This window comes from Lygodium microphyllum, chromosome 13, assembly GCF_053477565.2.
Source record: "Lygodium microphyllum isolate KBCC chromosome 13, Lygodium_microphyllum_v1.1.10, whole genome shotgun sequence".
NCBI classification, from domain to species: domain Eukaryota; kingdom Viridiplantae; phylum Streptophyta; class Polypodiopsida; order Schizaeales; family Lygodiaceae; genus Lygodium; species Lygodium microphyllum.
In genome coordinates this window covers 89,040,770-89,055,755 of record NC_141147.1, presented here as the reverse complement: position 1 = coordinate 89,055,755, position 14,986 = coordinate 89,040,770, and the positions used below count along the sequence as shown (strand labels likewise).

At 40.7% G+C, this 14,986-nt stretch overlaps 1 protein-coding gene across 4 annotated transcripts in view; it reads left to right on the top strand.

The window, feature by feature from the left end:
* Positions 1–14,986, top strand: part of LOC148026880 (nucleotide pyrophosphatase/phosphodiesterase-like) — a 158,974-nt gene that overhangs the window by 89,655 nt on the left and 54,333 nt on the right. For all 4 annotated transcript variants that reach the window (XR_015692913.1, XM_087691413.1, XM_087691410.1 and 1 more), the window contains exons 4-7: positions 4,325–4,447; positions 4,577–4,669; positions 4,755–4,887; positions 5,127–5,208. Coding sequence is in view for 3 of the 4 variants with exons in the window: in XM_087691413.1 (XP_087547539.1) it covers positions 4,325–4,447; positions 4,577–4,669; positions 4,755–4,887; positions 5,127–5,208 (431 nt within the window). In the remaining variant the exon portion in view is untranslated. The remainder of the gene's footprint in view (positions 1–4,324; positions 4,448–4,576; positions 4,670–4,754; positions 4,888–5,126; positions 5,209–14,986) is intronic.

The window sequence follows — 14,986 nt, the reverse complement described above, 5'->3', positions numbered from 1 at the left end:
TAACATATGTTATGATGCCATTCATGTTTTAGCCATGGTTTATGCTTGGTTTATGCTATGCTATGGTTTTGCCAGACGAGTTAAGCTCATGAGAAATAGACATGTCACATGATAATCAGGCAATGTTTTTGAGATTCTGAGTCTTGTGTTATGTTATGTTATGTTATGTTGGTTGATAATTTTCAACATTTGTTGGGCATATGGAATATTTGAGCAACAGTGCGCAATGCTATGTTAACTATGATGCCTTGTGGAAATTCCAGTCCACTATTTTTCTTTTGATGCATCTGACAGTGCAATTGAGGACGACTGCAATGATTTTAAGGGGAAGGGCTACCATGAGGACATGCATTTTTGAAATCTCATTTAACATGTGGATTAATTTTTAATCACATGGCTAAGTAAATGCTGCACATGTGAAGTGTAATTGGGGTTAGAGCAATTTTACAATCTTGGGACTGGAGGAAATCATGGGATGTCAAAGACAAAAGTTGCTATAAGCTATGCCACAATGGTACTTGGTGGCATTTGGTGTCAGTTGTTGGCTTAGGTCATTTATTTGGCTATAAGTGTTAGTTAGTGACATTAGAGAAGTGGCATTTAAAGATACCTAATGCCAATCTGATAGTCAAAGATGGCACAAAGACGCTCGAGAATGAAAATTATCCATCCAATTTAATTATTGGCTAGTCAGATTATTTTTCTAGGCACCAAAATAATTATTAGATTAATTTTTAGTATTTAAAGACTGAAAATTAATATTTAATTATGGATAATGTTGAAAAAACCATTTGGGAAGGCTGTCACTTGTAAAAAATGCCCATGCAAAACTGAAAAACGTCTTTAGAGGTTGGAGAGAGGCATTTTAGTACATTCAGCCCTGAAGAGAGAGGGAGGAGATGGTATTGGTTTGATTTGCAGCCATTGGAGAACCTTCTGAGGCAGCCAGGGGCAGGAGAAGACCAAATCTATAGCAGTTAATAACATCTACAGGTTGTTGAGATAAGGCAACAACAGTAAATGATTGATTTTCTTTAGTTCTTCGTGAAGAAAGTTGGAAATTTCTCTTTCCCTAGTATTCTCTCTCATCTCCCAGTCTTTCTATAGCCTTGCTTTGAAGATTACAGCATTGAGATCACTAGAGGCTAAGAACTTTCAGATTTCTCTATTGTAGACCCTAATATGTACAACACAAATTAGGGTTTAGCAATAACCTCGGAAAACGTGCGAGAAATTGGAAGCTCCAAGACTTGGATTCAACAAGGCTGAAGCTGTTTTCAATAAAATTCAAGTGGAGGGATGAGTAAATCATTGAATTCGGGGCATTTTCTATCTCCATCAAAGTGGGCAAAGGCCAATGGACTGCCCGAATTAAGGGGCAAATCAGATTGAAGACTTGCTGGTCATTTTGGACAGCAAGGGGAGTTGGAATACTGAAAGCATAGAAATAGGGAACGGCCATTCCGGCCTGTAGGAACGGCCTAACGCGTTCCAAACCCTCCAAGGAGGTGAAACGGCCAGGGAACGTTCCTTGCCGTTTCCCTTGCCGTTCCCTGTTTGGAATGGCCGTTCCAGGCCTGTTGACTGAAAATTGACGTTTTTTCTTGTTTTTTTTTTTGCTTGGGTCACAGTCCTACCACATATTCACCCATCTCCATTGCCTTATGTACACACACTAATCTCTCTCTCTCTCTCTCTCGGGTTGAAGATTCAAAGTGTCAAGACAACCCACAAGCTAATTAGGAGTCCATGCAAAGTTCAAATTTGATGCATTATCAACTCTTGCAAATCAGAATCAAATTTCAGTCAATCCTCAATTCCAAGGTATTCATCCATTTATATTGTCTAATTTCAAGGGAAATTGGGATAATTGGGGCAATTCAAGGCAATTTGGAGCTATGGGGGTAATCGAGTCAATTTTGGGACATTTGGGTCAATTTCATGCATTGACTGGTATTGGGGCAATTTGGGTCATGCAGGGCATATTTGGGGCACTTAAGACATGTGCCGTTCCCCCCGTTCCCGTTCACCGACCTTGGACATTCCCCCGTTCCAGGGGGTCCCGTTCCCGTTCCCCGTTCCAGGTAACTATGACTGAAAGGGATTGGGAAAATCCCATTGTACATCAACTTCTTCTTCAATTAAGTTAAAGAAATACCGAAAGGGGCGTCAGCTTTGGGGCCAACAGAGTGTCCATTGTCCAAGATTATGAGTTAATTTGCATTTCTCAGTTTTGTAATAAATGTTGCTGCTGTAACTAAGTTGTATTCAAGGAATTACCACCCATCTACGGAAGGAAGGCTGGTGTCATCCTCACGTTTGTTTGAGAGTGAAGGGTGGATCTACATTGGAGGCATTATCTGCCTCTATTTTGACACCAACTATTACCAACGAGCTAGTGTTTCTTGACATTCATCAAGTAGAGGAGCCTTCTTCAGTTATGTTGTTTTCATCATCTCTCACTTATGGCCTTCCTAGACTTGGTACTCGAATTGCCTTCATTGAGCAAGACATCATTGTTGAGGAATCTTCTATAGGAGCCATTCTTGTAACAATTTGATAGGAGATGGTTGTAAGCCATGAAAGATGCATTACACATTAAATCTTTATTAGCTCATTAAAACAGCCCGGAAACTTGAAGGTTATCAAAAGTTTTTGTGTTCCGTAAGCCAAAACCGTAATTTTGGGAGGATCCACATCTGAAAATAGCCAGTTGCCCAACCACTCAACTCATACCTTTTTTGCAGGTTACATAAGTCTTTCATGCCCTCTCTAGCTAAGGAAGCCTTTAGCCCCTCTTCCATCAGCTGTCTAGCCCTTGCCAATAGCAGCTACACTCCCTCCAGCACTAAGTGACTTGATGCCCCCAGCTACGTGGCACCTTCGTATTGGATGCGTCTTGCTGCTGCTATTGATGTCATGAGCCAGTTGACTTGTTTGCTACCTGGCTGCTTGTGTTGATTTCATATGCAGGCTGCCTTGCACCAGATCAGCCTTCCTCATCAGCTCTTGTCCAGCCTCTTACTATTGCTGGTGATTAGCTAATGTCATCTCCAGGTGGTTACATTGTTGTGTTTTCCAGATTTAGCCTCTAGACTACAACATTTTGGTTCCCAACCAATTGCCCTTTTGGATTTAGCTTTGATAGATAAGCAGTCACAAAGCATGAGACTAAAATTTCAGTGTTAGAGCATGTTGGAAATGAAGAGAGAGACCTCCAATATATAGGTGTGGGGCTTGGGTACTCAAAAGTGGAAAGGCTACAAATGACCAGTGTTTGCTGAAAAGGACAAGTATCTAGAAAAATGATAAGCGTAGGGACACTTGTCTCTTTCAAAGTGACACATCCTATTCTAGATGCTACGTGTTAATTTTCTAGAGAAAGCAACTTCTAAACCTTCTGCTCTAAAAATCTCTTAAATCGTTAAAAATTTGAGATAGCTATTGAAGACAAAATTTTCATTGCAAAATTCCGCAGCCTTTGACGTGAACATAATTTCCATGACTAACTTTCCAAAATAGTAATCTCCTAAATTTTAGGAGTTGCCAAATTTAGATTTTGGAGAGCTTTATTTTATAGGTTCACCAGTTCACGGTTTGTTTCTTTGATCATGAGCATTTGGTTTTGCTTTTGGAAACCACTCATTATGTGAGCTTCTAATCAATGTGACTACTTGAGTGAAAAAGTCTTAGTCATTTGGGCTTTTTGGTTAATTTTCCTACTCGAGTAAGCTTTTAATTTCTCTTGGGCATTTTCATCAATGATGACCCAGGTATAATTATAGGGCGTTTCTGCCACTGGCACCCCTGAATAAAAAGATGAACATTTGACCATATTTCGAAACACTCAGATAATACAAGTCGCCTTTCAAGTTATATGAGCATCAAATTAATTTGAATCATTGAGCAAATACATCTTGATAATAGTTGATATATAGAAGGTTGGTGACAATAATGATCCCATCATTTACACTCAAAATTCTGAAACTTACATGCTGATACCTTCTATGTACTTGGAAATCTTTTGACTTTGAATATTTTGCACTTTGTTAATAGTAATATATGTACAGAAGCTGATAAATTTTCTAGATTGGTTTTGCAAATGAGTATTTTGGTTTCGTCTAGCTAAGCATGAGACTGGTTCAAACTCCCTAATATATCAGACTCTTATAAGAAGTCCATGACTCGTATAGGAGTCTGATTCCTTGATTTGTACGTTCATATTATAAAGAAGAGCTTTCTTCCAGTAGTATCAATTGAAAAATATATCAAATAATGCTTACAAGGATGCAAGTGGATTCTTACAATCAGCTGGGGTATGCAGTATCAGTATGCAGATTTTACTTCGACTGGTTATGCAAAAACAGGAAAAGGGGAATTGCGTTTTCGGCTGATCAATCAGCGCCATGATTTTTCTTTTGGCTATTTCTCTGGTGATATTTCCAATGTCAGTCTGAGCTTTTAGTAAATGCCTTATTTTATTTTCAATCCTGAACAAAATGGTTGATTCATATCATGGCATATTTTAAGAACTGCCCCAACTCATGCACATGCCTTGATTCTGCATGTCAAACAGCCTGTGCTCTTAGCTGTCTCTGAAACAATCAAATTCAGGAACCCCAAAGCTCCTCTTTACCCCCGGTTGGCCATTGGCAAGTCTCGGAATGAGGTATTTGATGGATTGTTTTGGACTGTTCACACGAGACCATGTTCTAAAATGGAAAGGATTAAAACTGTTCACCTGTATCACTCAGATAACAGTCACCTGGACAAGTGGCTATGGGGTTTCTGAGGCAATACCTCTTGTGCGTTGGGGTACTGAAGAGAATAAAGACCAAAACACAGTTTCTGGAGCCACTTTGACCTATAAAAGGGAAGATCTATGTGGTTTGATATCTGATCCTCTCCTTCTCTCTTTTCTTTTCTCTTTTTTGTGAAAGTCTGTGAGCATTTGTGTGTGAAATTAGTGCTTCAAAGAACCATAGTTATAGGGAGACTTGGCTGGCCATGAAGCTGTTCTTTTTTGAATATGTGGGGCTTAATTATAGGATTGGGCTGTTGTAATCAAGCTAGTATGCAAGAGTGTGCTAGCCTCAAATCCTTTGTATTCATGATGTTTGTTTCAGGGTCACCTGCACATTCTATTGGTTGGCGTGATCCGGGATATTTTCATACCAGCTTCTTGACAAACTTATGGCCAAATGTGAAGTATGCGCTTTCTTTATTTCTGAAATTGTGTTAAAGGATATGCCAAGGAAGCAGCATAAGTGTTTTCTCACCAGTCCTGCGATGAAACAGGTTGTAAGCTTGAATTTTCCACATCCTATGTTGCAAACAGAAGGCCGCATATGTTACTTTCAATTCTATAACCACATGTTGAAGCTTGCTTATTCTTAAATGCTGTTGTAATCCTATCTAAAACAGATACAGATCTGGGTGCAAACTGTTTTGAAAAATAAAAAGGAAAAGGAGGATTCTCTAGACAGTGAAACATGTCGTTCGAGCCGAAGCCCAAATAAAGGGAGGGGAAGCATGAGAGACTCTCAAAACAGCAGCAAAGAAGAAGAAGAAAGTGAAAGAGATGATGTGTCAGATTGTATTGCAAGAAAAAAAAAGGTTATGTATGTATGTATGTATTTGGGGGTGTGTGTGGAAAACCCTAACTTCCCAAATATGTTAATCCTTGAAACTGTACTATAGTCTTGAAACCCTGCGTGGTCTACACTTGGCACACAAGGAGGAGCTGATCCCACTAATCCCTTGTCAAAATGCCTTGTCCTAAGGCCATGAGTGCTTGACTAATGCACCAATTAATGTGCAAATGTGTGAATCAAATGCAAATGATTGAGGACCTCAAGTACATATTCATGACATTCCATGAACAACCTTTTGCAGCATGGACACACTCTTCTCAAACAAGCTTCCTCTATTCGCATTTGTCTTGTGTTGCAATGACCTAGAGACGCATTGCAGGTTCTCCATTGTGTTGTTCCACTCACTGTGTTGTTGTCCTTGTCACATGTATCTCAACTAGTAGGATTTGAGGTGTCGAATTAGAGACCAAGGTTTGCATGCTTAGAAATGTATCGTGAACCCTTAAACAGACCCCTCACATGGAGCTTTTGTATCTTGTACATGCCATTTGGGTTGATGACATCCGAATTGATTAGGAAAAGATAAAACTAATGCTTGATTGGCCTATTCTGAGGACCATAAGGCAAGTACAATCTTTCTTGGGTTTTATTGCTTTGGTTTTGAAGTTCTTAAAGGATTATGCTCATATGATGGGACCTAAAATGGGCCGGCACTGGCTATAGCACTAGCGGGACCTCATGCTCATGACACACAAACACCCTCACGGCTTCGCGGACCAGGAGCGTCAATCTAAGGCTGAAGGATAAACTGCCCTAAAGCTTAATTCATGCGTTTATAGTTCATAGTCCAACGTTTTCCTTAAACTCCTTAGAGGGAGAATCCTTACACATTGGCAATGCCACGATCACACACACATAGGAGGCACTCCACCGACTAATAGTCGGAGCCCCACTGCAGCTCTCCTACATCACAGGGATTGGCCGTTTGATGCGCTGCTAAATATATAACACAAACGAGCACAAACTCCTCTCAAGGTACCAATATTTTACGTTCCAGGATGTACCATTCCTCACTACAATTTCCCCTTAGGACCCAACGGCTAACCTACAGCTTATGACATCCTCTCACGCTCATTGTTGGTCACAACCTAAGGAAGATAGGTGCCATGCATCCAGGAGGTTTTTTCTGATACATTTTAATTATTATGCTTAATGCAAATCGTGTATGGCTATGTGCTCAGACAAAAGAAAAATCAGCATCGTGCATAGTGCATAAAACATTGTTTCCATAAATTTCACTAGCGCGTACTGCGTTGAAAGGAGGCACCGAGCCATATGCTCATGCTACTATCCTCTTTATTCAAACCGTTTCCTATATGCCAATGCTACTATCCTCTTTATTCAAACCGTTTCCTATATGCCAAGTGCAATGCATAAATCAAATTTTTTCTTTATCTTGCAGTGTTTCAACCCCTCTTCATCCAACTCTTAGCATTTTGCATCATTGATCGATAAGATAGGGTTTCTATGCATTTTTCCCTTTTAAAAACCCGCTAAATACGCACAAAACATAGAAACGGAGACAAACCGAGGTCCACCTTGTGCTTTGCCATCGTTATACATTGCACAAACATAGGTATAATTTTTCCTAATTTTCCTCAGTTCGTTTTTCATTTTTCCTTAATTTTAAATCTATTTTTGCAATTTTTGGGTATTTTTCTCTATTTTTCTTTAATAAAAAATGACTAAAAATGAAAGTTGATTGTGGCCTGTCGCCCTTAGGTTCATTGATAGCAAAAACTCAGATTTAGTTGGTGTAATATATCATATTTTTTATTTATATAGCAAAAATCCCAATTTTATCCTTAAAACGCGTGTTTTTCATGCATTTTGACATTAATTCTGGCCATGTAGCCTTATATTTTCTGACTTTCAAGTTGCAAACAGTTGAAACTCATGGCAAACAATGTCATAATGAACTTTTATCCCATATGAACAAAGTTTCATAAAGCAAATAGCATAAAAATATCATTTTCCTTTGTAAAAATAACGTTACCGCTTATTTTTAGGTCTCGGTTTCTTGGTCTTGGTTACGGGACTGATTTTCAGCATGCATTTAATGCTCAGCATCTTCAAGAACAGCACCCTTCATATCTTCATCCATCCGGAAGCAATCCGGTCTCACCCGGACAAGCTTTCCTCTACCATTCTTCATTGTCTTCTTCCACACAAGAACAGCCCCTTAAGGGAAAGAGAGGGAGGAGAGAGAAAGACTAAAATCAGAATTCTCCATTCAAACCACCATTGGACGAGCGAAGGACGGCGATATGCTCGGCCCACAGGGGGGGAATCAAGGCCCAAGATCTGTTCCATGGGTTGTATGCAACCCCCCAATCATGAGAGAGAGGAGAGAGAGCGCAAAACTTCGCGTGAAGATGATGGCGCCTCCATCTCCTCCTTCATCTTCTCTCTTCACGTTTTTTCATCTTGTATGCTGAAAATTTTGAAGGGGGGGGGGGGGGAGGGAGTCCAAAACTCAAAAGGCATGCCCAATTTTGGCCTCCCAAGTGTCCACCTTTTCATATCTTTACCATTTTGTGGCCATTTTCTCGTCCGGTGTCCAAATTGAGTGCTGTAAATTTCTGCACGTCCGTCTTGACATCCCGCATTGGTCGGCAACTCCTGATAACTCGCACAGCAGTCTGAAAAATTATCAAAAATCAACAAGTGTCGCTCGGGCGCCTTTTAAAAGTCGTATTTCACTTGGTGCTTAAAATCGTCCTAGCTGGAGCCGCCGCTTTTGACATTGAATATTTTTCCCTTGATATTCGTAATTTTTGGCTATTTTTAAGCACTTCTAATAGCGGAGTTTTGATGCCGAGAAGTACTTCGATAGAGAGAGCGGAGTTTTGATGCCGAGAAGCACTTCGATAGAGAGAGCGGAGTTTTGATGCCGAGAAGCACTTCGATAGAGAGAGCGGAGTTTTGATGCCGAGAAGCACTTCGATAGAGAGAGGGGAGTTTTGATGCCGAGAAGTGCTTAAAAATAGCAAAAAATTAGGAATATCAAGGGAAAAATATTCAACGTCGAAGGCGGCGGCTCCATCTAGGACGATTTTAAGCACCAAGTGAAATACGACTTTTGAAAGGCGCCCGAGCGACACTTATTGATTTTTAATAAATTTTCAGACTGCCGTGCGGGTTGTCAGGAGTTGCCGGCCAATGCAGGATGTCAAGCCGGACGCGCAGAAATTTACAGCACTCAATTTGGACATCGGATGGGAAAATGGCCACAAAATGGTCAATATATGAAAAGGTGGACACTTGGGAAGCCAAAATTGGGCATACCTTTTGAGTCTGGACCCCCCTCCCCCTTTCAAAATTTTCAGCATACAAGATGAAAAAACGTGGAGAGAGAAGATGAAGGAGGAGATGGAGACGCCATCATCTTCACGCGAAGTTTTGCGCCCTCTCTCCTCTCTCTCATGATTGGGGGGTTGCATACAACCCATGGAACAGATCTTGGGCCTTGATTCCCCCCTGTGGGCCGAGCATATCGCCGTCCTTCGCTCGTCCAATGGTGGCCTGAATGGAGAATTCTTATTTTAGTCTTTCTCTCTCCTCCCTCTCTCTCCCTTAAGGGGCTGTTTTTGTGTGGAAGAAGACAATGAAGAATGGTGGAGGAAAGCTTGTCCAGGTGAGACCGGATGGATGAAGACATGAAGGGTACTGTTCTTGAAGATGCTGAATATTAAATGCATCTTGGAAATCAGTCTCGTAACCAAGACTAAGAAACAGAGACCTGAAAATAAGCGGTAATGTTATTTTTACAAAGGAAAATGATCTTTTTATGCTATTTGCTTTATGAAACTTTGTTCATATGGGATGAAAGTTCATTATGACATTATTTGCCATGAGTTTTAATTGTTTGCAACCTGAAAATCAGAAAATATAAGGCTACATGGCCGGAATTAATGTCAAAATGCATGAAAAACACGCGTTTTAAGGGTAAAATTGGGGTTTTTGCTATATAAATGAGAAATATGATATGTCACACCAACTAAATCTGAGTTTTTGCTGTCAATGAACCTAAGGGCCATAGGCCACAATCAACTTTCATTTTCAATCATTTTTTATTAAAGAAAAATAGAGAAAAATACCCAAAAATGGATTTAAAATTAGGGAAAAATAGAAAATGGGCTGAGGAAAATTAGGAAAAATTATACCTATGTTTGTGCAATGTATAACGATGGCAAAGCACAAGGTGGGCCTCGCTTTGTCCCCGTTTCTATGTTTTGTGCATATTTAGCGGATTTTTAAAAGGGAAAAATGCTTAGAAACCCTATCTAACCAATCAATGATGCAAAATGCTAAGAGTTGGATGAAGAGGGGTTGAAATACTGAAAGATAAAGAAAAGATTTGATTTATGCATTGCACTTGGCATATAGGAAACGGTTTGAATAAAGAGGATGGTAGCATGAGCATATGGCTCGGTGCCTCTTTTCAACGCAGTACGCGCTAGTGAAATTCATGGAAACAATGTTTTATGCACTATGTACGATGCTGATTTTTCTTTTGTCTGAGCACATAGCCATACACAATTTGCATTAAGCATAATAATTAAAATGTATCAGAAAAACCTCCTGGATGCATGGCATCTGTCTTCCTTAAGTTGTAACCAACGATGAGCGTGAGAGGATGTCCTAAGCTGTAGGTTAGCCGTTGGGTCCTAAGGGGAAATTGTAGTGAGGAATGGTACATCCTGGAACGTAAAGTATTGGTACCTTGAGAGGAGTTTGTGCTCGTTTGTGTTATATGTTTAGCAGCGCATCAAAGGGCCAATCCCTGCGATGTAGAAGAGCTACAGTGGGGCTCCGACTATTAGTCGGTGGAGTGTCTCCTATGTGTGTGTGATCGTGGCATTGCCAATGTGTAAGGATTCTCCCTCTGAGAAGTTTAAGGGAAACGTTGGACTATGAACTATAAACGCATGAATTAAGCTTTAGGGCAGTTTGTCATTCAGCCTTAGATTGACGCTCCTGGTCCGCGAGGCCGTAAGGATGTTTGTGTGTCATGAGCATGAGGTTCGGCTAGTGCTATAGACAGTGCCGGCCCATTTTAGGTCCTATCATCATATTATTGAGCCCTTGACATGTTTGCTCAAGTATATCCGAAGCAAAAAGAAGTACGTTAGCTTTTGGGTGGTTTGAATTAGTGAGCTTGAGCAATGTTTCCAAATATTGAAACCACCTATTATGACTGCATCAATATTGCAGATTATTGATCTAAATAAACATTTTGAGCTTCATACGGATGTGAATGGTTATGTTGTAGGTGCTATCCTTTATCAAGACAACAACCTATTGCGAGTTCACTTGGTGTTTCACTAAGTCATTTGAAAGAATGAAGAGGACAAGGTGAATTGATAGTTCCGATTGAGACAGCCCAGTGAGCTCGTTATATTCCACTTGAAATTGAACTGGTTCTTGATGATGGACTAAATGATATCATTGGACTGTTTATCTTGAGTATTTGGTCAAGTGGAAGGACTGCCCATTAGGTGGACACTACAAGGGAGTTGATACGTTCATTGAAGAGTCATTTTTTCACTTTGTTCTTGAGGATACAATCATTCAAAAGGGGGGGTGGGGAGTGTTACATCCTTGGACATCTGGATGGGCACTAGTAGAATTGGTTAGAGTGGTTATGAAGTGACTTAGTGTAAATGCACTAGGGGCACTTCAGGGTTAGGGAAGCCAAGTCCTATTTATAGGACTCAAGGCCCTATTATGCATGCTAATGTGGGACACAAACGCTCTCTAGGATCACGCACTGTTTAATCAAACTTTGGGTAATTCACATGTTTTTGGGGTTATTTTAAAGACCTAATCAGTCTATAATGCATTTTTTAGCTCAACAGTTGCCAAGATGTACATTGTCATGTTTTGTGGTTTGAAGCCCAGAGACAATTGCATTTCACAATCTGGCTTGTACCCTGCTGTCCTGAGCTCTTTGGATCGGATTGTTTTGCATGAAGTAGTCCTCTTGGCTACTTTGTTTTCATCACCCTCAATTCCAATCTGTTGCATCAACGTCCTTCTTGGTGGTTTTGCCACACTTGGGATCCATTCTTGGAGGATGAAACTCTTTGACATTGTCTCTCAATTGGCTCCCACTAGAGAGTGACTATTGGATAGTCTTTGCTCCTGAAGCTCTCTATGTCTATATCACATTCTCTTCATTTGTTCATTCATTAGCATTCATTGATTCATTATGTTCTTCTCCTTCCTTTTGTGTTCTTGAGTTCAATGCTTTAGTTGTGTTTGTATACTCTTAAGTGTTTTCTCTATGCAAACCTTGGCATGTATTCACATGGTATTAGAGTTTGTGCTTGTTTAAGAGTATTCTGTGGCTATTATGAGGGCTTGGTTTGCACAAGTGAGAGATTTAATTCGTACTAGCTCAAACTCCATCTTGGTATCCTTTGGTGTCTACTCAAGCTCTGCACAAGGTGCTTCTCAATTGGGGGCACTCAATTGAAGAGACTAATTACCTCTCAATTGAGGGAGGACAATCCACTTATGATACAGTCGGGAGTTCAAAATCTTCACCTTAGTCAAGTTAGGTGGTAGGTTTGTACAATCCATATTTTTGTGATCTTGGTTTTGTCTATATTGCTTCCTTTTGTTATGTAGGAACCAAATGTAAGTCATTGTGGAGATCTAGATCAACACCAGTATGGACAAAGAGGAAACTCTTTTTTATCAAAAGTGCTACCAAAAGGTACTCATTTACCTTTTGCTTCATTTGAGCATGAGTTTGGTGCTTCACATTTACAATTCTTGCCCTTCCCTTCCCATTCAATTCATCATTTAGGTTCTTCTAGCCTTTATTTAAACCCACAATAGGGTGTCTGGTTTTAGTGCACACATTGTTTACGATCCATACACAAATTTTAGGCCATCTTTAGCTACCTAGATGTGTATCACTTTGCACCATGGTGCTTTATTGCTCGGAATGCCACCTGCACACTACACACCTCCCACATTCTAGGATTAATTGGAGAGGGTGGGAATGGGTCCAAGTGTGTAGGCAATTTCCTTTCATTCTCTATTTTCTTTGAGAAGATGACTCATGAGCATAGGAGGGAGGCCTTGCTTTTGTGCAATCGGGGTCAGTGGTGCAATGTGAAGGAGGGGGATGTCCCACACGATTGGACCAGAGGATTGAGTGTGGAGTACAAACCATGCTCCTATGCCGGTGACCTAGTTGAGCTGAAAATGCATTAGATCTCGATTAGCTCTTTATTTCAATCCCAAATCATGTTTGTTACCAAAAGTTTCATTAAATGATCACTTTCTTAGAGAATGTTGGTGTCCCACATGCCAAACCCTAATTTGGCAAGATCCACTCATCTATAAATAGATAGGCTACCCACCACTTAGCCTCAATACTGTTTGTAGATTATTGGTGCCCTGTTCTCTACTGTCCACACCCCTTCTTGGTGGATATCTAAGTTCAGCTTTGCTGTTCATCAGTGCGGCACCTACTACTAGCCCTCCATCAGCCATTGGTGACTGTTTTCAGCCCTCCAAGCCTGTGTTTACAGGTGGTGATTGTTGTTCAACCATTAAGCATCAGTTCCCAGCCTTCTCCTCCTACTTGATGACCATCAGACTGCTGCATTTTGCGGTTGTAGGGCACTTCCAGCTTGTATTTACTTGTAGCAGCAGTTGCCTGTCTGCCACATTATTATTTGCAACTGCATTTGCAGTTTCAGCAATCATCTACTACTTCTAGATTGTTTTCTCCTATGTTGCCCATTGTTTGAGGTGTCTTAGTCGTGTTTTGCCTAATCCAAACTCTTTAGATTTGTGTTTCTTGCTGTCATACACATTCCAAGGTTGTCTGCTGTGTTTTGTGATCCGTATAGAGTACAGCACACTCTCCAGCTCATACCCTTTGGCTCAATCCTTTAGAGACGTGAGAGTTCAAGGTTTAGTATTCACCTTGCATAGTGCGTTTGCTGCATTGAGCTTCTATGTTCGTTAACCTTGAGTTACCCTAACCTTAATGAATTCTTTTATTAGTCTGTGCTTTGTCATATGATTGTGTTTGTATATTGTATTGAAGTATTTCTTTACATGGTATTGGAGCTAGGTACTCTCTGAAAAAACTTAGATTCTTGATAGAGAAAACTCAACATGAAAAATATAATCTGAGAGGGAAGCTGACTTCGAACACTACTTTGTAGGCTATCTCGTGGGTTACGCATTGATGCCCTTTGATCCATGATCGGGGCTCCCTGAGCATTTAAACTATCATTAAATGCAGTTGTTGCTCCTAATATCCTAGGCACTAAGTGACACTAAGGTTAGGGTTTATTTTAGGGTTTTCTATGACTGTTAAGTTGTTAGGATTTCATTTTTAACTATCTAAAGATACTTCATGCGACATTTACATAAAGTGTGGCATTATTCGGTGTGATCGTCTTGAGTGTTGTAGTCTCTCACTCATTAATACAGTCTCTCATTCGTTATCGAGTATCATTGTGCATTGATTAATTGTTTCATTCTCATTCATTTTTCATTAAATTAATTGCACAATTGCTCCATGCCTAGGCCAACAATGGTATCAAAGCTACTTACCTTCTTCACCCTCACCATCGCTCGTTATCACATCACCACTAACCATTCCCATTGAGTTCTTTCCACTCAGCCTGTTGCCCTTCGGGCCATTTCCCTCGTGCTGGCTCTAATTCTCTAATTGGCAATTGCCCTCTGTGCTGCCATCTTCGCACGTATGCTGCCAAACGCTACTTGAGACTCCGCTCAAGAATTTGTCTCGATTGGTGTGCCGCCTAGAGCCTATTATTGCTGCTTAACAATCTTTCGACTCTTTGACCGGTGCGGTGGCTTGATTTATGTCCGTAGTCCAGTCAGCAGTGCCAACAACACCAACATTGCCGCTTGCATATGCACCTCCCTGCAGTTGCATCTTGCTACCATTGACTAGCCCTGTCCTTGTCACCACCCAAGGCCCCACTTGTTGAGTTAGCCCCGATATGGTTACACTCCTTTGCCTTGATCACCGCGTTGTGTAGCCGCATATTGCTTGAAGCCACGCTGGGCTGCGTGCTGCCTTGCCCTTTTACCCCCGATCAGTTGATCCCATCACAATTTGCATCCAAGGAAGATTGAGAAGAAAGGAGAGAAGGTGGGCGACAAAGAGGGGCCTCAACACTATCTCCCACGGGGTCTTTAAGACCCCGGGGAGTTGGGATCAATGGCTGTGGTTGAGGCCGAAAAAAGGAGTGTATCTTGACCTCTACTTTTCAACAAAGTAACCCAGACAATATAAAAAACTCGCCCACCAATAGTAATTCCAACCA